The sequence below is a fragment of the Eptesicus fuscus genome, chromosome 14, assembly GCF_027574615.1.
Source record: "Eptesicus fuscus isolate TK198812 chromosome 14, DD_ASM_mEF_20220401, whole genome shotgun sequence".
NCBI classification, from domain to species: Eukaryota; Metazoa; Chordata; class Mammalia; order Chiroptera; family Vespertilionidae; genus Eptesicus; species Eptesicus fuscus.
In genome coordinates this window covers 16,133,083-16,153,443 of record NC_072486.1, presented here as the reverse complement: position 1 = coordinate 16,153,443, position 20,361 = coordinate 16,133,083, and the positions used below count along the sequence as shown (strand labels likewise).

Genomic DNA, 20,361 nt, shown 5'->3' with positions numbered 1-20,361 from the left:
TTTAAGAAGAGGAAGAAGAAGAAAAAGGTAAAGATAAAAATTATGAACAACAAAATGACATCAAATACATACCTACCAACAAGTGAATCTAAAAATCAAGTGAATAAAAAATCTGATGAACAGAATAGACTGATGAATATAATAGAATCAGGGACATAGAAAGGGAGTGGACTGACAATTCTCAGGGGGAAGAGGGTATGAGGGGTGTGGGAAGAGATAGGACAAAAATCTTACACCTATGGATGAAGACAGTGGCGGGGGATAAGGGCATGGGGTGGGGTGGGGAATCGGATGGAGGGGAGCTATGGGGGGGGGGAGAGGAACACCTGTAATAATCTGAACAATAAAGATTTATTTTTAAAAAATCTGTCTTTCTGTATTATTTTTCCTATTGAGATTTCTTAGGGATATAAACAAGACTGTAGATTTCTAACAAGGTACTTTAATAATAACAGATGAATTTGGAATATTGAACTTTGAGAAGTAAATTTTGGTGTGTTAAGTCTGTCAGTATACAGAGTAACAAAACTTAAAAGAAATAAGGATTTTTAAAAATGAAAAATGGAAGAAAAATACATATGTGTTGTTCATTATAATTCATTTGAAAAAAAGGAAATGAAAATGTAATATTTGAAACAACTTAAGGAACAAAGAGTTATTCTCACTTTCATTGACAATATAATTTATAATCCAAGGCCTGGTTTTCTGTATTTCTTTTTTCTAGTTCAAAGGTCATCATGACCAACAGCCATGACTACATTGAAGTTTTAAATTTCATTCCTTTGGAAAAGTAATATATAAGGCATATTACATTTTTAAAAAGTACATACATGTAGTTTTTACAGTAGTTTTACTTTGTAAGCTCTAGGTAAGAAAATAAAAATCGTTGTCTTTCAGATACCAATTATGCAATTTCAAATCCTAATTTTCCTTCAAACTGCCTTTTCAAGTGATTAATAGGGCAATTATAACTTATTATCTGGGATTTCACTTTCACAAATAACAAAATGTAGTAAAGCTTGAGCCTAAAACATTGGCAGAACCTACTTTGGCTTCTCAACACTGAACATGCAATTGAACTCAAATTAGGAAGGTCAAGAAGGGCCTTTTTGAGGGACTCTGCACTTTGTCAGATGTATTTATTCATGTGCAGAGGATTAGAATTCATAAACATTTTGCCAGTTTTTTAAATGCTATTTCTTTTCCTTGTTGTTCTTGGCCAGGCCATGTCAATACAGCAAAATGCTGCTTCATATGGCTTATTATCAGCAGAATAATATGAATTACATAACCCAAAGGAATTGTAAAATCAGCAGGAACTCTTGGCTCTGCATCTCAGTGTAGATACATAGATGGGTATCAAAAAAAACCCCTTTTCTTTATTTTTTAAAAATTAAGTTATCTGAGTGTTGCATCCGAAATAGGCATTTCATATTTTTAAATATTTTTATCATGAAAGTGATCTAGTTAACATCTTTTAACTATTCTTTTAAGAAATACGCACAAGGTCAGTCAAAATAATATACTGTTGGATTAAAATTAATTTGAGCATGGTACAGGAAATTCCAAGAGGCAACTGATTTTGAAGACATACCTGGTCATTTTTTTCCCTTTTTCTTGGCAAAGTTCAGAACTTAGATCTATCAGTCCAATCAGTGTATGATGAATATTTTTTAACTTCTTCAATGAAGCACTTAAAAACACCAGCTTGGAGTTTGCAAGAAATCTAAGTGACTACACAAATGGAAAGACTCATTAGGTTGCTTGGTATGGCTTCAAAGATACTAATGTGAATAGTCACATCTTTTTCAGAATTAGTTACAGAAAAACCTGTAGGGTTCTCAAAAGAAACTGATTTTGGTAATCTGCATTTGTGCTGGCTGGCAAACAATGCCACAGTTGCTTTAAGCCAAATTTGCCTACTGTTCTGCAAAGCCAATTAGTGACACCCTGGGTTGCTTCCTCTGGGGGAAAAAAAAAAAAGCTTTTTCAAGAAGTGAGGAAAGCTTAAGCATTTGGCATTCGTATGGAATTTGAAAGGAAAAACATTGAAAAACTTAAGGCAGGTAAAAAGAGAAGACATAGGTAAGAGCCTTGTGTAATGAGTTGAGAACATAACCATTAAAAGTCATCCTATCACAAAAATAAAATAAAAGACCACCTGTCAAAACAGAATAAATGACAGTTTTAAGCTTGTTAGAGAAAAAATACAAATTCCCATAGAGAGAAACTGTTGAGATGAGTCCAAAGCCTCTAGTACTGAAGGTTCGGCACATATTTGAGTCTATAGCATATTTTCTCTTGATCTCCCCCATTCTTCATAAGGCTGGCTTCTAGATCTTTTCCTCCCTCCCTTTCTTCCTTCCTTCCTTCCTTCCTTCCTTCCTTCCTTCCTTCCTTCCTTCCTTCCTTCCTTTTCCTTCCTTCCTTCCACCCTTCCTCTGTCTCCCCTCACCCCTCTCTATCTCCTCTCTCCTTTTCTTTTTAATAACTGCTGTCTCCTGTTGAGTAGGCTCAGCTGCTTTCATTTGACTTGGATTTCAGCAACAGTGGCTAAACTTAGTGATTGTGTATGTTGATAATCTTTCCAAGATGACTTTTTGCTCTAAAGCTGCTGAAAAAGTCCGTGGAATTGACTCTAGTAAGTTTTGACAACCACCCTCGAGGTGAACTCTTAAGATGTTGTTGTCCAAGTTGCTCATCGGGGGTTGTTTTCATTAGAGTTTGAATGGGGAAGTAGTGTTGCCATCTTTTTCATCCTTTAGATCATATATGGCTGGCTCCATTGGGGAATTGGTGTGAATCTGGGAAAGCTTACAAGCTCCTATTTTGGAGCTTGTAGTTCATGAGTAGAGGAAGGGGAACTTAATACAGGGAAATGTGTGATAAACCAAAATCACACATGAAGATCATTCCATGATCTTCTCTTAGAATTTGAAACCTATCCGCACTCTGAGGAGAATGCATAAATACTTTAAAGAGAATAAAATATTTTGAAAGTATTATTTGAAGATACTTTCCATTGCAGAAATGGCCTACGATGTTGCATTTTCTTATATTCAACAAGGCTTATAAGAAGCAGAGCCAAAGTAACTATAGTTTTCTTGTTTGTTTCTGTGTTTTAGCAAATGCTAAACGAAGTAGAAGTTACCTGGATAATTACAATGCCATTAGGCAGATCTTCCCTACTGTTTGTCTTTAGGCTTTTCAGAAGGTGTTAAAGGGAATGTGGCTGGAAACCTGGGCCCTGCATAGAGTTCTGGTTACCAACAAAAGCAAGGAAACATTTCTTTTCAGTGATGGAGCAAACATGTTATGACATTTATTTATCTGTACATTCATTCAGTAGTCTTTTATTGGGCATCTGTTTTGTGCTCAAGTTCTAATATAAGTAAAAATAAAAGAAATATTAACAAAGTACTTTGGAAATGTATGGCCCTTTGTTTTTAGCTATATTTGGACAGAGGAATATTTTAATAGAGAAAGTAACATTTAACTTTGGTCTTGAATAAAAATGAGATCTTGACAAGCTAATCTACAAGGAAAGGATATATCTGTTGTAATGGAAAGGCAGAGATTAAGACTTCTTGAAATAGTGGATGGCTCCTTTTTGGATTTGTTTGTTTTGTTTTTGGCAGAAGAAAGGCTGCTGTAAGTGTAATAAAAGTAAACAATGAGGCTGGATAAGTGGAATTGAGTATCATAAGGAATTAGAATTTCTGTGAAAAATATAGAAGCATTAAACAAATGACTCCCATGCTTCGGGGTACTATAGTAACCAAATAATCTTTGATTTGGGAGATGGCAGAATCTCATAGGAGAAAACAAAAATGTATTATGGAAATAATCATTCAGAATAGTTTGCCATTAATGAACAAAATTATACCCTATCAGTGATATGCTGGACCTGGCTCTTAATAGCTTGTGAGAGCTGATTCTGTGTATCATTACTCAAATTCTGTGTATTAGCTACTCAAATTTGAGTTCAGTGACATCACATTGTAGCCTGAAATAGGCCGATGGTGGGAATATTTACACCACAGAAATCAGCAAATACTACAAATTACAGCTATTTTTTAAATAGCCAGCTGTTAAACATTTACCAGCACATCACAGCTACATGATGTGAAACAGCTCTTCTTAGCACAAAAATCAACATTTGGAAAAGAGTATATAGTACAAATCTTTTTACTAAACAAAAAATTAAGGAAAAACAGTTTTAAAACATGCAAATTAGTAGATTAAAAAACAAAATTAAAAAAACAAATGAGGACAAGAAAACCAAGGATCAAAGAAAATGAAACACGAGGACTTAAGCAAGTTTGGGTATCAAATTTAAACTTATTTGTAAAAATAGGGACAAGGAAGCAAGATTTTGGCATATGAAATGAACTAGCCTTCCTTATAACAATTGATGTCAAAACTATGGACATTATGTTAGGAAACTATACATATAGCACTGAGCAAATTTCCTTTCAATGTTATTGAAACTTCTATTGAACATACACCTTTCTATATAGATAGTATTTCCCTAACTCAGCTATATGGGTTGAAATGCTTTCTCATTATATTGCATACCTACAATCTTACCTCAGTGCTTAAACAAAAATATTGATAGTCTGAATTACCCAACTAATTGCATTTATTATTTTCTTTCCAGTAGACCATTATGCCTACTTCTTTTTTACCTTTAAATTCAATTTTCATTATTTAGCTAATTATTGCCATTGGTATTTAAGTATCCCATTTCTTCCAAACTTTCCATAGTTAAGTGCCATGGAAACTATGGGATACTATTTGGAATGGAGTCACTTCCTCACAGTCTTCCTTCGTCATTTAATGGCCGATATATTGTGTACCCTACAATTCTCCAAGGTGTGGTAGTTTTGGATAAAACTCAACTAATAGAAAAAATAACCGTAGTAGTAATCTCAGAGTCTAGCCCACTTGCCTCCCTTATTTTATTCAAGGAATTCATTCAGTATCCAATATGAGCTGAATGGCCGTCACTCTACACTTTGCTTCTTGGTCTTCTTGGTACTCTCATAAGACCTGTTAGATTTATGTCACTCCTCTTGGCTAGATATGTTTCTTCACTGCAATGTGATGTAACCCTTCATCATCCACATGTACATAGGCTGCAGACAGACTCAATATGAATAATCTCAGTAGTCTGTCAGTATTGTAACTTTATTACCAATACAATTCACCCTGATTTACTCTTACCCCCCAATCTGTTTGTTCAAGGATTTTAGTGACTTCAAATGAGCAAAAGGGGGTTATTTTGAGAATGACTCATGAATCACAATATGGATAAAATTATAACCAGATCTACTTAAGCAATCAAATTAAACATATACAATTAATTGCAGACCTCTCTAAGACAATTATTTAAATGGAAGTTGAGTTTTAACCACCAAACCCTCCTCACTAGGGAATTTATAATAGTTCATTAACATGGAGGGTCAAGTCTATATTGCAATCTGTTTCCCTTATCCTCTTGGTCTTGGTCATCATATTCTTCCAAAGTTCCACAATATCTTTGATCCTGACAACTAAAATTTTCTGAATTTTTTTCTGAGTTGCTTTGCATGTTGTAGGGGGACTTTCAATTCCCTTTGTAGGTGAATTTGTTCCCTGTATATAAGAATATACTATTGTGGTTCTTGCTATAAAACTTGTAATCTCACTTTGTTCTTAGAGGTACCATAAAATAGTGGAAATAACGTGGACCCAAGAACCAGACTTAATTTCCCTATTCCCTATGTCAGAAAATATTGTCTCTCTTAAAATTATTTTTAGTTAAAAATGTAATTTTCATATGGAAAAATGTATAAGACATAAATGTACACTCCAATGAAATATCATAAACAGAGCTCATATACAACCATCAATTCGGTCGAGAAATAGAATAATATCTTCACCTCAATAGACCCCATATTCCCTTTCCTTATCAGTACTCCATTTCTCATTTCTGAAAGTAATCAATTTTCTGATTTCTAAGTAAAGATTTTAACTTACCTGTTCTAGAACTTTATATACAATAAATCACAAAATATATATCCCTTTGCATCTGACTTCTTTGGCTCAACATTATGTTTGTGAGATCCATTCATGTGGTTGTACCTAGCTATATAGTTCTTTCATTTTCATTATTAATATAGCATTCCATTTCATAAAAAGAATTTCTAGGAAAATGTCACAATTTATATCTATTCTACTTTTGACAGTTATGGGGAATTTTTCCAGTTTGGGGCCATTATGTACAATGATGTGATTGACATTTTTTGGGAGGGAGGAGGGAGACCAGCATAATACTGATATCCAAAACAAACAAAAAAATTGTAAGAAAGGAGTATTACAGAAAAATCTTTATCATAAGCATAGTAATTAAAGCCCTAAACAAAATAGTATTAGTAGTTCATCAATATCTTAAAAGCCCATAAAAAAATTGGGTTTAGACCAGTATGTAACATATTAACATTGTGAATTAAGTCATTGTAATTCACCACATTAAGAAAATCAAAAAGAAATATAATCATTTCAACAGATATTTAAACATCAGTTGATAGCATAATGAACTATTTTTGGAAAAGTAGGAATAATAGGAAGTTTTATTAAACTTGATAAAGCTTATCTATAAATCTATAGTGTGCATCGGATTTAAAGGTGAAATATGGGGATTTTTCTTTGAAATAAAAAACAATACAAAAATGCTCACTCTTACTGCTTCTTTTCACCACTACACTGGTGGTCCTAACAGTGGAATGGGGTAAGAAAAATAAATTAAAAACATAAAGATTGGAAAGAATTAAATAAACCTCTTATTATTTATAGATTATATAATCATGTATGTAGAAAATATATACAAAATTATTTGTATATACATTAGAATTAATAAGTTTAATGCAGTTGAGGGTCAATTTAAAATCAGTTAAAACTAAAATAATCATTAATTAAAAATCAATGATATTGATTTAAAAATGAATTATCACTGTTGTTCTTCCTAGTTTTTCACCCTAAAACCATGCCTTGATTAAAGCAGGCAACCAGGAGGAAGAATCTATTTCATTTAGATCTGTAAGCTACAGAGTGCAGAATAAAGGCTACCTCTTCCATGTTTTCTTTCAGTTAATTCTTCATTCATTCTACATTTTTTAAAAATGCCTATTGTATACCAGGCTCTATATTTGCCTTTAAATGGCTCACAAAGAAGCAGAGAATGGCAGACATGGCTGACTATAATATTATGTGTTTAGTAGAGTAAACAAGAATATTTGAGACATGGGTGAAAGCAGTTTGCCCCATCAAAGACTTTAAGGAAAGGTTTCATGGAGCAGGCAATGATGCAGTAAGGTATCACCAATTCAGAGAAGGATGGAAAAAATATAAACCAGAGGGAATGGAATATAAATAAGTGTATAGAAGTGTGAATATACTTGGTCTATTTGGGAAACACAGTATAAAAGCTAACATGGGTAATTAGTAGATCTTTTGTTTGGTTGATGTATACTAGTATATCTATTCTCATGTACCTGTTATATTTACAAGATCTCTGTTTAGCATCTTTTTGTTTTGTTCTGAGTCATGAATTAGAGTTGATTTTCATGTCTCAGAAGTACAGATTGAATTTTAAAACTCTTATTCAAGAACTTCTTTAAGGACATTCACTACTTATTTCCCTAAATGCAACTAAAATTACTTTTTTAAAATCCTCATTGAGGATATTTTTTTTTTTTTTACTGATTTGAGAGAGAGAGAGAGAAAGGGAGGGAGGGAGAGAGAGAGAGAGAGAAACATCAATGTAAGAGAGAAACATCAATAGGTTGCCTTCTGTACCTGCCCCAACAGGGGATCAAACCTGCAACTGAGGTATGTGTCCTGACCATGAATCCAACCCACAAGCTTTTGGTATACGGGACGATGCTCCAACCAACTGAGCAACCTGGCCAAGGCTAAAATGACTTTGATGATATAAAGAATCTGAAAATTACTTATTCAAAACATGATGATGGCCAAATGTTATGGTATTTTAAAACAGCTGTAATATGTAGAAATTACATGGTATGTACAACTTAACAAACATCCGAATTTTATGAATACATTATTGCAAATTTTTGTAAAAGATGTAGAAAAAGAAACTTCCCTGGCACAGCCTGAAATTTTGTATAAAGAATCGCTGTAACTAATCGTTGTAATTAAGCTTTAGATACAATAAAGCTGAATAAGCACTTTATGTGACAAGAGGGTTATGTTAAAATTATTTAATGTTTCTTATAACTCCATGATAATTATTATTACATGATGAAATTGCTCAACAAACTCTTACTGACATTGATTTAGGCTTAGTAGCCAGATTTTTTGCTTTATCTTACTGGCCAAACTAAATACATACCCAGCTTTACTGGATATTCTTATTTTTGCTCCAAATTTATAAGAAATATTATTTATTTAATATCATTTCATTACAGCTAGTTATTAGATTACTAATAATGACCAATATGCATAAATATTTATTAAATAGATGCCTCAATCAAATGTTTTTAGTGCTTATAATTGTGAATGATTAAATCAACAAACTCTAGAAAAGACAACTCGATTTTGTGGTCCTTCTATGCAAGGTTTTAATTTAAGAAAACAGACTCTAAATTCTGCTTGCCTTCTTGCCAACTGAGAGTACTACGCATTGCCTTCTCCACAGAACGACCCAAGAAAAAATAAAGAACCTACATTGAGTATTTTCTGAATTCAGCTCTGTGTATATATACCTTCAAAATGAAACAAATTGGGGCAATTTACTGAAGGTTAAATCCCCTAAATGTCATTCACTGAAAACACACTGGGCAATAGTTTGGGAGGCTTAAATTATCAATTTAATTGCCTTAATTCTCTAGGTTGCTTTTATAAGTAGACACAACTTTATCGAATCTGACGATTCTGAATTGGGGGTTTAGGGTTGTTTGTGTCTTTACTCTCAACTCCCTGAATCACGTTTACTTTCTACATGCCCCAAACCTTATAAATAGATTTTAATGCAGGGGAGTCCCAGAAGTGAGGTTTGTACATTAATGATCTGTCTGTGGCTTTCTTTCTAGCAGCCAGCATCTTTCAATCTGTCAGCCTTTTTACCCCAAAATCACAGGAAAGGTTTTGGAGAACTACATATGCTGATAGCACCTTGTGATTTAGTTCTTCAACATTTGAACATAGAGTGATGTTTCAAAACAATTCATTAAGGAAACCTACCTAATTTCTATTAAAAATAGTCACAAAGATCTGAGACAGACGTGAAAGGAAAGGTGATTTATGAGGAAGGTAGTTCAACCCTGTCTAATTCTTAAGAGTTTTCCGAGTAGTTTTTTCTGAATTAAGAGGTTTTAAGTAGGATAACATATTCTTGAAGACACAATCTGAAAAACCAGATTTTTACGAAATGATGTTAACACGTTTTAAGGGTTTAAGATTGCAGAACCTTTCACTGAACACTGTCTTGTTTTCTTTTCCTCTTGCCAAACTGTATTGCAAATAAACCTTTTGATGTTGTAAAGGTTTTTCTTTGTCAGCTAAGAAAAACACTCTGGAAAGTTCTATTTAGTGAATTTACCCATGTATAAATATCCCTGAGCTAGTCTGCTGTCCTGTGGCATCTGGAAGAAAGGTGCTATTGTCTTAGATTCCGTGATTGAAGTATAGAATAATCAATTCAGAAAGACCCTGGGGGGAGGATCCGCTCACAGATGCCTTGGAAACTTGGAGTCCCGAGGCTTTTCCTTTCTCCTACATATCAAGAGCCATAGATGAGTTCATGCTTCCGCACAGAGTCTAGTGACAATGGTTCCCGTTCGTGCCGTTTGATTGTTTGACCCTTCCTTGGTATTTGAGACTACTAACTTCAGATTTTCTAAGAAAACTCCTTTTCTGTTAACCCCCTTGTTCCTATGACTTTCCTGGCTTTCTGAGTCACGGTAGCTACACGGCTGTCCTGGTGGCAAGCGCCCTGGCTATGCAGTTTCTGCCGCTACACACCAAGCTGTATCACCAAGGTATTCCCAGGGGTGCATCATCAGAATCCGTTCTGCCAAAACACTCCATAAATTATTCAAAGCTCCTCTTCGTTTCTTGCAAAGCAATGTTTTTTGAGCTTCTCCATGAAAAATCAGTGTAATTCCAGAAGATTGTGATAGATTTGCAAGACAGGAATTTGTCCACATAGACATCTGCACAGTTATGAATATGGTGGGCATTTAAGTGTACAGTTATTTGACCTTTGGTTTTAGTTGAACATTTACCACTTGTTCACAAGCAATTGAATAAGAGCAGCTATGTCTCATGGTTTTCTACTGTGAAGTGTTCAAAAAAGTATAAGGTGATTAGATATTAAAAAAACAACAACACTGCAATACTATGGATAATAGACTGCCCACTTCCTGCCTACTGCGACTTCCTTGAGGTCTCCTTTGCCGGGCCCAGCTGCATAGATAGACATGTTGGAATTTGGCTTGTGAGGAACCTACAAAAATTACACAAATAACTCAGAATTTTAATGAATAATACACAGACATGCACCTGCTTCAGGGACTTCATAGCTTAGTCTGGTAGCTAATAGAAAAGCGGTTTGGAATTCAATTACATGGCTGCAAAGCAGAAAATAAAACTGGCTACACTCTCAGAAGTGAAATCAGCAAAATGTTAACTAGTTCTTGGAGCAAGTTTTTTTTAAGTTGTTTCAATCGCTTTGCTTCTGTCAGACCTACTGTAGTCATAATATCCTGCTCATATTATCGCCTACTGTTCTTGCAGCTGGACCCGCTTGCCGAAGACACTCTCCACCAAACTCCGAATATGAATGCTGTTACCTCTTTACAGAAGATCATTGAAATTCAAAGTATGTCTTAAAAGTTTTTTTTAATGTGTAATCGGATATAACCCATTAAACACATATTGCGAAGTTGAGCATATGAACAGCACATTGAGTTTCTCACATAGGAGAAACATATTTAGAGTTATTATAATTTGCACATGTTATGCATGCATACCTAAGTGTGTTACCGCCTTGCTCTTTATATGGCAATCTTATCTTACAGTGATACGTAACTCAGAGACTCTAGCTTTAGAATCTTTCTTTTTCTCATATTTCAAAGTACTTGGATTTTTCTATTATTAGCACTAAGCATTCACCAGAACATTCAAAATAGTATAAAAACTGTAGTCATATTGCCCAGTCTTAACTAAGGTAAGTTCTTTCCTAATAATGTTGGAATTCAGCAATCATTTACTGGTTTTAGGTTTGGCAAGAGGGGAGAAGTTAACGAGAAAGCCTCACTATTAGAAAATCCAGCTAAACAAGGCAGGGAAAGTAAGAGATTTTATTACTACCAGTTCCCTTTACTGCTGTTACTTTTTAAGAGTTACACTTTTTAGATGATAACAGGCATGAGTGTGTACATGCGCACATACACACCCATTGAAATCAAGCACAAATCAACACAAAAGTTAGTATGAAGAGGAAAACCAAAGGGCAAAATTAAATGTGAAGGAGGATCAGGAAAACCCTCAGCTTGGCTACTGTCCTGTAGGAGCATTTATTAACCACCATGGAAAAGCCACATTCCAGCCAACTCTCCGAGTCCTTGCCTTTGCTTGCTCAGTAGTAATTTGGAGATGTGAGTGTGATTGGGAATCTATAGTATCCATACATCTGATTCTGTGACTATTTACAAATCATGCCATACAGAAACTGAAAATAATTTCCCACCTTGCTTAATTTCACTCATGCCTGGATTGAGGACCAGAAGTACTCAGTAAATATTTATTTACTTTATATCATAACTGTAATAAACTCTGAATTTCAAAGATTTTCAGAGTACAGACTAATAAACATTCAAATGCTAGGAAACAAAGCCTCTGAGATAAGGCTCAGATAAAGGAACTGACACAGATGAAAAAGGAAAGGCTGGGAAAGGTTTCATAGGCTTGAATACAAATTATACTGACTTGTGTCATTACCACTGAGGGTAGAGTTAGAGGCTCTATTATATGTTAGTCCAGATATAAAGGAAAGGAATCATGAAGTGATAGTCTTCTCACACTCATCCACACCCAATCTAATGTCTCCTTTAGGTCATCAATCAAATAGTACAAAAACATCTAGCTTTTGTGTTGTTTGTGGTTTTTTTTTAATATAGTTTTATTGATTTCAGAGAGGAAGAGAGAAGGAGAGAGAGATAGAACATCAATAATGAGAGAGAATAATTTATTAGCCGCCTCTTGCAGGCCCCCTACTGGGAATCGAGCCCCTGACCTGGTCATGTGCCCTGACTGGGAATCAAACCGTGACCTCCTGGTTCATAGGTCAATGCTCAACCCCTGAGCCACACTAGCCGGGCAACATCTAGTTTTTATACATTTTATTCTCATTTATTCTGAGCATTCTTTTGCTGTTGTACTCACAGATTATTAAAAGTTATTGTTCCTCTGTATAGTCTAATCATATCACTTTCAATAAGCATTCTTGAGTACTTATTACAGGCTGATACATGATAAATTGATCAGTTATCAAGGCCAGAGGGGTTATGAAAAGGAAAAAGACAAAGTTTCTGGCACCAGGGAGTTCCCAGCCCAGTGAGTGAGGGACACAGCCATAGCTCCTTCTCCTGCGGGATCACTGGGTGCATTGAGATCGCAGAGGAGAAGCAGTCCCTTTCCTGAGCCCCTATCAGCTGGGAAGAGAGGCACTACAGAGTGAGGGGGGTTCAAGGAAGGTTCAAGGAAGACTTCTTGGCAGTGATCGAGCCTGAGCTTGATCTTAAAGACTGAACATAATTTTGTTCAGAAGAAGAAAGAGTGAATGTTTTGAAAGGAATAACAGAAGCCAAGGACTCTATTTTCGATAGGTGTGAAAAATCATAATGAATCATCTACCTCTTTAGAAACTGTACTGTTGCCTTTTGTGTTGGATATAATTTCCTAGTAATGACTTTCTGCTGAGTGAATTTTTCCCTTTCACCACTGACATTTTCAAGTGTCATGTGCAGCCTGCACTAGCCAAATAAACCTGTTCGACTCTTGAAACGAATTCAATCTACTATGAAAAGTTGCTGTATGAGAATTCTGCCACTGTAGAGTCTGACTCTGTCTCCTGCTCCAAAAAGTCATACCACCCAACACTGACCACTTCCTCCGTTTAAAAACCCGTTTCCTCCAAAACTCCTATTGAGGATTCAACCCAGCGCTTGTTAATTTATACTTCCATAAACTCTCAGCCCTAATGGTGGATTTCAATTAGTGTTTTTTTAAACTATAAATTTTTCTATTATCTGAGATTTTGGATATTTTGCAGACTGTTAGTTGTGGTTCCTTAATTCGATGGTGATCATTGGGAGGGCAGGAATCATATCTTCTCATCCCTGTGTGTACCTACAAGATGGGTTGGCAGCAGGGAGGAGGTTTGAAGTGCATGGGAGCCTGGAAATAGAGTGTAGGCTGGTTTTAGTAGGAAGGATTTGAGTAAGTCTTCAAGGCTCTCAGGAAATAAAACTTGTTTCAACGGGAGCTTTTGAAGAACTCTTCCTTCTGGGTCATGGATATATGGTATAAATGGGTACAGTTGTTGGCTACTTAACAACCTTATCTTCCTCACTTTTACCCAAAAGAAGCCTCCAGGTACCATGCAAATCAGAGGAAGATGAACTTATGCCCAGCTCCAGGGGAGCTGTCCTTAGTGTAAGGCTAAACTAGTCATTGATTAACAGTGACCAGTCAGAATAAACAAAAACTGAAACAGTAATTGGTTAAGATTGGGTATATGACCCAATTCTGGCCAGTGGGAATCAGGGCTAGTTTCACCGATGGTCAACTTGTGCAATCACATAAGCCCCACACGGACAAGGGTTCTATGCATGGGCTAATGCTATCATTGTTGCTGCCTTGAATGTCTTACTAAGTTTTGAATAGGGGCACACATTTTCATTTTGCACTGGGGCCCCGTAAATCATGTAGCCAATTCTGATGAAAATCAAGGTGCTCATGATGCAAAAAATATTTTCATAAAAGATTGATAGTGGCATCACCACACGGAGAAGGAACTGAATGGTAGGTTGAGGTTTAACATGAAAGACAAGCACAATATACCAGCCCCTCTTGCCATTTAGGACACGGGGTGAAAGCCAGTACAGAGAAAGTGCTTTGGTGCTGTGGCTTTGACCATGGTGGGATACATTTCTATGTGCGTCTATGGAATTGTGTTTCTTTGGGCTGCTCTTCCAGAGTAAAGAAAGAGAACAGGGCTGTGTGAAGTCCACAGAGAAATACAATACAATGGGTATTTCAGAGTTGGAAATGTTATAATGGCTTGGGAAATTAAAACTGTGGGCTCCTGGGTGAGTAAACAATGCTGGATTTCTTTACAAAATCTAAAGTTGCACTTCTGTTTTTCTCTATTTTATAACCCACTCTTTCATTTCAAATATTCCAATAGGACTCTGGGAGCTTGATCAGCCTCCCACGTTCCCCTTTGGTGGGAAAGGTAGTCAGGACTAGCTATATAATTTGTGGTTCCCAATGCAAAATGAAAATGTGTTAATGCTTCTTTGTTATAAAAATATTAATAATTTCATGAAGGTAACAGCAGAGCATTGAACCACGCATAGGGCCCTTCTGAGTACAGGACCTTTGGGGACCGGACGGTCCAGGCTGCCGGTTTATTGAGTGAGCCTTCAAGCTAGCCTTTGTTGAACAAGGAGACTCTCCTCTTCACATATGTCTCGAGCGTCACACAGGTGCCTCCTTTTAACTTCAGGAGGTGTTTGAATTTCAGCCTGCCTCCTAGCCTAGGTTCTGAAGGATTCTTTTGTGCTACAATTTGGGACTACAGTATCAGGAAACTATGTAGATGTTAAGAAGCCAGCCTTGTAGCATGTGGGAAACATTCAGGCAAGTTCCTAGATAGCCTTGTCCCAAGGCAGACAGCAAGGTGCTGACAGGCTGTATGCGGACTTCTCTTTGAGAGCTGAGCCCCCCAGCTGAGGGTATGCAGGTGCTGGAGGCCGTGATTAGCATTGGCCCTTTGCCTGGCCACATGTATGTGAGTATTTTACAGCAGGATTATCACTGTTGTCCTGTCCTTGTTTATGTTACTCAGTTTGCTGAGAAGAAAAGGTCTTACAAAGCACAAACAACAAGGCAGACATTTCTCCTGACAGGCAAAGACCCCATCTGACAGGTCAGTGTCTGGTTCCATCTCAAGATGATAGGTGTATGCAAAGACCAACCATAGTTGAGATGGCAAAGTCGTCCGCCTTATTCCTATTTCAAGATTTAACTCAGATTTTATCCCTTTTGGGAAGCCCTCTCTCAATCCCCCCTCATCTCTATTCTAGATTAGGTACAGTTCCTGTGTGTTTCCATGGCAGAGATTCTTTGTTTGTTGTTTTTAATCTTTAAAAAAAATTTTAAAAACAGTTCACTCTCACTATTATTTTGTACTAGTTTCAAGACTCTTTGAATTCTTTTTAATTGTCATATCCTTTGTACGGTGCCTGGCACATAGTAGGTGCTCTGCAAAATGAATTAATGAATCAGTTTGTACGGTGCCTGGCACATAGTAGGTGCTCTGCAAAATGAATTAATGAATCAGTCAGTCTGTCAATATTTGCCACATTTTTTCCTAAAGACCAGACTAATATTTTAACTAACCTAAGGTAATTATACTCCTGGGCTAGCCCATGCAGAATGGGAGATTTAAAAGAGCAGGCAAAATTCATGAAAGCCCATTTCTTCTATTTTCTTCACAACGTTTCTAAGTTAGGAAGAACATGAATTATTTGTGAGGTACTATTTCCATGGCTAAGCGTGGAGGTAGCAATTCTCCAAGCTGAATCTAGTAGTTGGTTAGCTGGCTGTCACCACTAACAGTGGTGCCATGGAGGAGTCAACCTAGAATAGGATAAAGGGCCCTGATGTATATGTTTCCGTTCCTGAAAGCCACCCTAACAATATCCAGTCCATTCAACTCTTCCTTATTTGACGTGACAATGAGAAGCAGGGTTCCCAAATGCCATTTTTCACACCAGTGTTGGCCCATGATAACATGTTCGCAAATTTTGGAGGGGAAGAATCATGAAGTAAGTTTTCTATAAAACTAAACTAACTTAGCTTGCAATACTATAATTTTAAGTCCTATAAACATATAAGGAATGATACTGATATTGATCTGTGAAACCCCAGAATACGAAAACCACAAAGACAGAGCCATGGTTTCTCTTTATCTATTTAAATTTTTAGTAAGAAGAGTACTCCTTTTAAGTGTCCACCAATTTTTGTAGACTTCCGTGTGAGAATAGTGATAATCACAGTATCCTTTGATTTGTGGATCAAGAAAATATATGTGCATAGGATATGAGGATTCTTCTAAGGTTTTCCTGCAACCCTCCAGTGGTTTGCAGCTGATAAGTTGAAAAGCACAAGTGTAGAGGATTTTAAAATTATATGCATTCTAGTGTAATCCTCTCCTCCACTCATCAACCCTATGACAATGAGCAAGCCACTTACCTTTTCTGAGGACTTACAAGAGGAATGACGTGGCACATTACCATACTGCTTTTCTAAGTTGGTGCTATTGTGGCAACAAAAATGGAAAATAAGAAACAGAATTATGAAATAACAGTAGGAATATCCCCCCCCTTCATTCCACTTTTATCTTTTTCCCACTCTAGGGATTCTTCCCTTGTTTAGTGGATTGAGTCTTCTTAGAATTCCTGTTTATGCTAACCATAACAAAATAGTGACCCAGGCCAGAATGGGAAAGGGATAGTATTTACAATGTCATTGTACGCTCATGTCAGACTTGTTCTGCATAAAATGAGGAACAACCTTGATGTCACCTGTATGTGAAATTTATCATTATGCTAATTGTTTCTCATTTCTTTAAACACATACATAAAGTATTATTTAGGGCAATGAGAGGTGAATTTATGTCCTCTGAATTTATCCAATTTCCGAAACCAGTAGGAAAAGGGATATGATTTTCTCATCGCAGGAGAATATACCATGTGACTATGTAATTGACTACAAGGTAGTGAGTTATTCACATGATTCAGGCACCTACAGTGTGCAGAGCATACCCTTTCATGCATTCTAAAGAAATAAAAATAAGATCATATTTTCTCTGGGACATCGGAAGCAATTATGATACCTACTCCTTTACAGAACTGTGCGGAGTTTATGTTTTATATACGTGTTATTGAGGGAATGACTTCCTCCTCCTTCTTCTTGTCGAAATTCTTTTTCTCTTTCTCCTCTTACTTCTCCCCCACTTCCTTCCTTTTCTCATTTTCTTCCTCGCCCTCCGCCTCTCATTATTGTAATGTTATAATAACTGCTGTTCTGGAAACTATCCTAAGAAGTAACAACTGATTGCTAGAAAAGATCAAATAAATGTAAATATTATTGATTTCATTTCTATTCTATTTCCAATGAGAGGTAACTAGCCAGTAAAATAACATACAAACATTACTGATGACATTTTAGAGTGGCTAATCAGGGTATGTGCTATCCAGTTCTCTTGGTGATGAAGATATCTAAATGGCAATTAAGGGCGGGGAGGGGGGAGCAATGAAAGTAAGATAAGACTTGCTCTAAAGATGACAACTGTCTTGTTATGTGAAATGCCATTCTTAGCCATCTCCTCCCATTACTATAATGCTGTCTACCTACCCCCTTCCCAGGGAGAAGGAGCATTTACATCAGACAATCCAGGAGAGCATCCAGATTGTTTCTAAGCTGAAAGGAATTTGTATACATCTCTTGTTGTGGGGAAATTGTCCAATATTTTGACCTCATGGGGCTATGCACACAGTTCAAAGGGCTGTTTCCCCAGATTGCAACATGTGCTGCATAAATCATCTCATAAACTTTACTAGCTTCTTGACTCCACACCCAAATGCTAATCCACACTCAATGTTTCCTCTCCCTTTTTGTCCCTTCCTATTTCATTTTTGTTTTCTATCCTTTTGTACTCCCTTTTCCATTCCCCTCTCCTTTCTGTAGCGGTCCATGGAAGAAGAACAGATACACCCACAATGTAGGAAAAGGGCTTTTAGCTCATAAGGATTTGAGGTTCCATGTCAAGCAGGGAAGAACATGATGAAACTTGCATTTCTAACGATCTCTATGCCTGCAGCAAGGACAGGGGATTCAGCAGGGCTTATTGTCAGATGTGAGCAGTTTAATTCAGAGTAGAAATGGCAAGGTATGGTAATTAATTGGCATGGAAATCATTAATGATTTCTAGTGCTTGGACAACTGAGTAGACGGTGGTGTCACCTGCTGGGAAAAGGAACAGTGGAGGAAGAAAAGTGAAGGGGGAATTGTTAGACTTAAGAAAAAGAAACTCTTTTGATTGAAAGGCTTAAAAGTTTGGGGGTGGGGAGGAGACATCATGCTAAACATCAGTTGTTCACTGCAGGGAAATTATGGAGGGACATTGGATGAAATGATTTACATGATGCAAACCTTGTAAGCTGTTAGCAAATAATAAAATCACAATTATTGAATGCTTTCAATGTAAGCACTCTTGTTAATATAAAATGAACTTATTTAATGTTCTCAGCAACTCTATGGGATAGATATTATTTTTTTCTCATTTTCAGCCAAGTAAACTGAGGCACATCTATACTCATTAACTCCCCCCTAAGTTAAACAATTAACAAGTGGACAAAGGTAAAGTCATAAATCAAGCAGCCTAGCTCTCAGAATCTGTGGTCTGAGCCATCCTATATAATAAAAGCCTAATATGTTAAGTGTCTGGTTGTCCGGTTGTCCATTCGACCAATCAAAGTGTAATATGCTAATGATATGCAAAGGCCACTCAACCACTCACTATGACATACACTGACCATCAGAGGGCAGACAACACGGGAACTGCCCCCTGGTGGTCAGTGCACTCCCACAGGGGGAGCACCGCTCAGCCATAAGCCAGGCTAACAGCTGGGAAGCACAATGGCGGTGGCAGGAGCCTCTCCCGCCTCCTCTGCAGCACTAAGGATGTCCAGCTGATGGCTAAACCATCAGTCAGACATCCCCCGAGGGTCCCAGACTGTGAGAGAGCGCAAGCCAAGCTGAGGTACACCCCCCACCCACCAAAGTGCACGAATTTTGTGCACCGGGCCTCTAGTTATGTTATAATATCTTACAAATAAACGTGTTCCTTTTGCAATTACTGTGTTACACTTTCCCCCATTTCTTCCAAAAGTGGTGTGTTTCTTTTAAAACATCAATTTTAATGAAGATTTGGAGTTTGGAAAGTTCTGGTTAATTGAGGGTTAGCCACAGTCCGTTTTAGAAGGGCAGTGCCAAATTACAAGGAGCCATGGAGTTATGGATCCACTTTGGAGCTCCTTATAAACTTGCAAAATACATCTAATCACAAAAAAATGCAAGGATTGGCAGAATTTCAAATCCCTGCCCTGTTGAGTTTAAAGCCCTGACTGTTGTCAGGTGTGAGCTGCTATTTGTCATGGATTCTCTGGCTTTAGACAGAGGCCCTAACGGTGCAGCCCCGGGCCCGGCAGGCCTTCGTTGAAGAAAAGCAGTGTTAGACGTTTTCCCACTATTAACCCCGCCAACCCTTCTTGTATCAGAGCCAGGTCAGACGTGTACACGTGGCTTTTCAAAAGTTGGTTTGAACTTCTAATTAACCATACTCCTGAAATGTTGAAACTCTGATTATTGTTTGGTGGAGCCCTAATACTAGAATGTACCCGAATAAAAAGGGAAATCTGCAATGTGCTTAGAGGCTTAACTTGTCTGGATTCTTTTTTTTTATTTTTTTATTCCAATTGCATCTGTAATTACGAACTTGTTTTCACTCATGTTTCTACTAAGGCAAAGCTAATCAAACCAGAGACTAAATAAAACTATGCGTGTTTCTAGGACTGAAAACTCTTCAAGAATGCTTTGTGATTACATACTGAGCACCCATATGAGCTTCACACACACACACACACACACACACACACACACACACACACACACGTGATACCATTCACTGAGATAGGGCATGTTAGAGGGTCAAGTTTAGGGGAGGATCATTTGCTAGGCTATGTATATAGTTTGTAATCCTCAGACAACTTATGCATAATTAGTTTCCTCATCTGTTCATGAATACATTGGCAGTTAACAGATTTGGGTCTTTTGCTGAAGGTCTTTCAACTAGTAAGCAGTAAAACCAAGATCTGAACCCTGCTCAGGCTGTGCCATCAGAGCTCGCTTTCTTTCTATTAAAGAATGTGACTTTTCGGTTCCCACCTCGTTTCACTTTCAAGAACATAGTTCCACCAAACTTCATATTCCCAAGTATCCCAG

At 37.0% G+C, this 20,361-nt stretch overlaps 1 protein-coding gene across 1 annotated transcript in view; it reads left to right on the top strand.

The window, feature by feature from the left end:
- HDAC9 (histone deacetylase 9) overlaps nucleotides 1–20,361 on the top strand; it is a 379,234-nt gene that overhangs the window by 326,102 nt on the left and 32,771 nt on the right. The window contains exon 22 of the mRNA XM_008148368.3: nucleotides 10,801–10,885. Within this exon, the coding sequence (XP_008146590.2) occupies nucleotides 10,801–10,885 (85 nt within the window). The remainder of the gene's footprint in view (nucleotides 1–10,800; nucleotides 10,886–20,361) is intronic.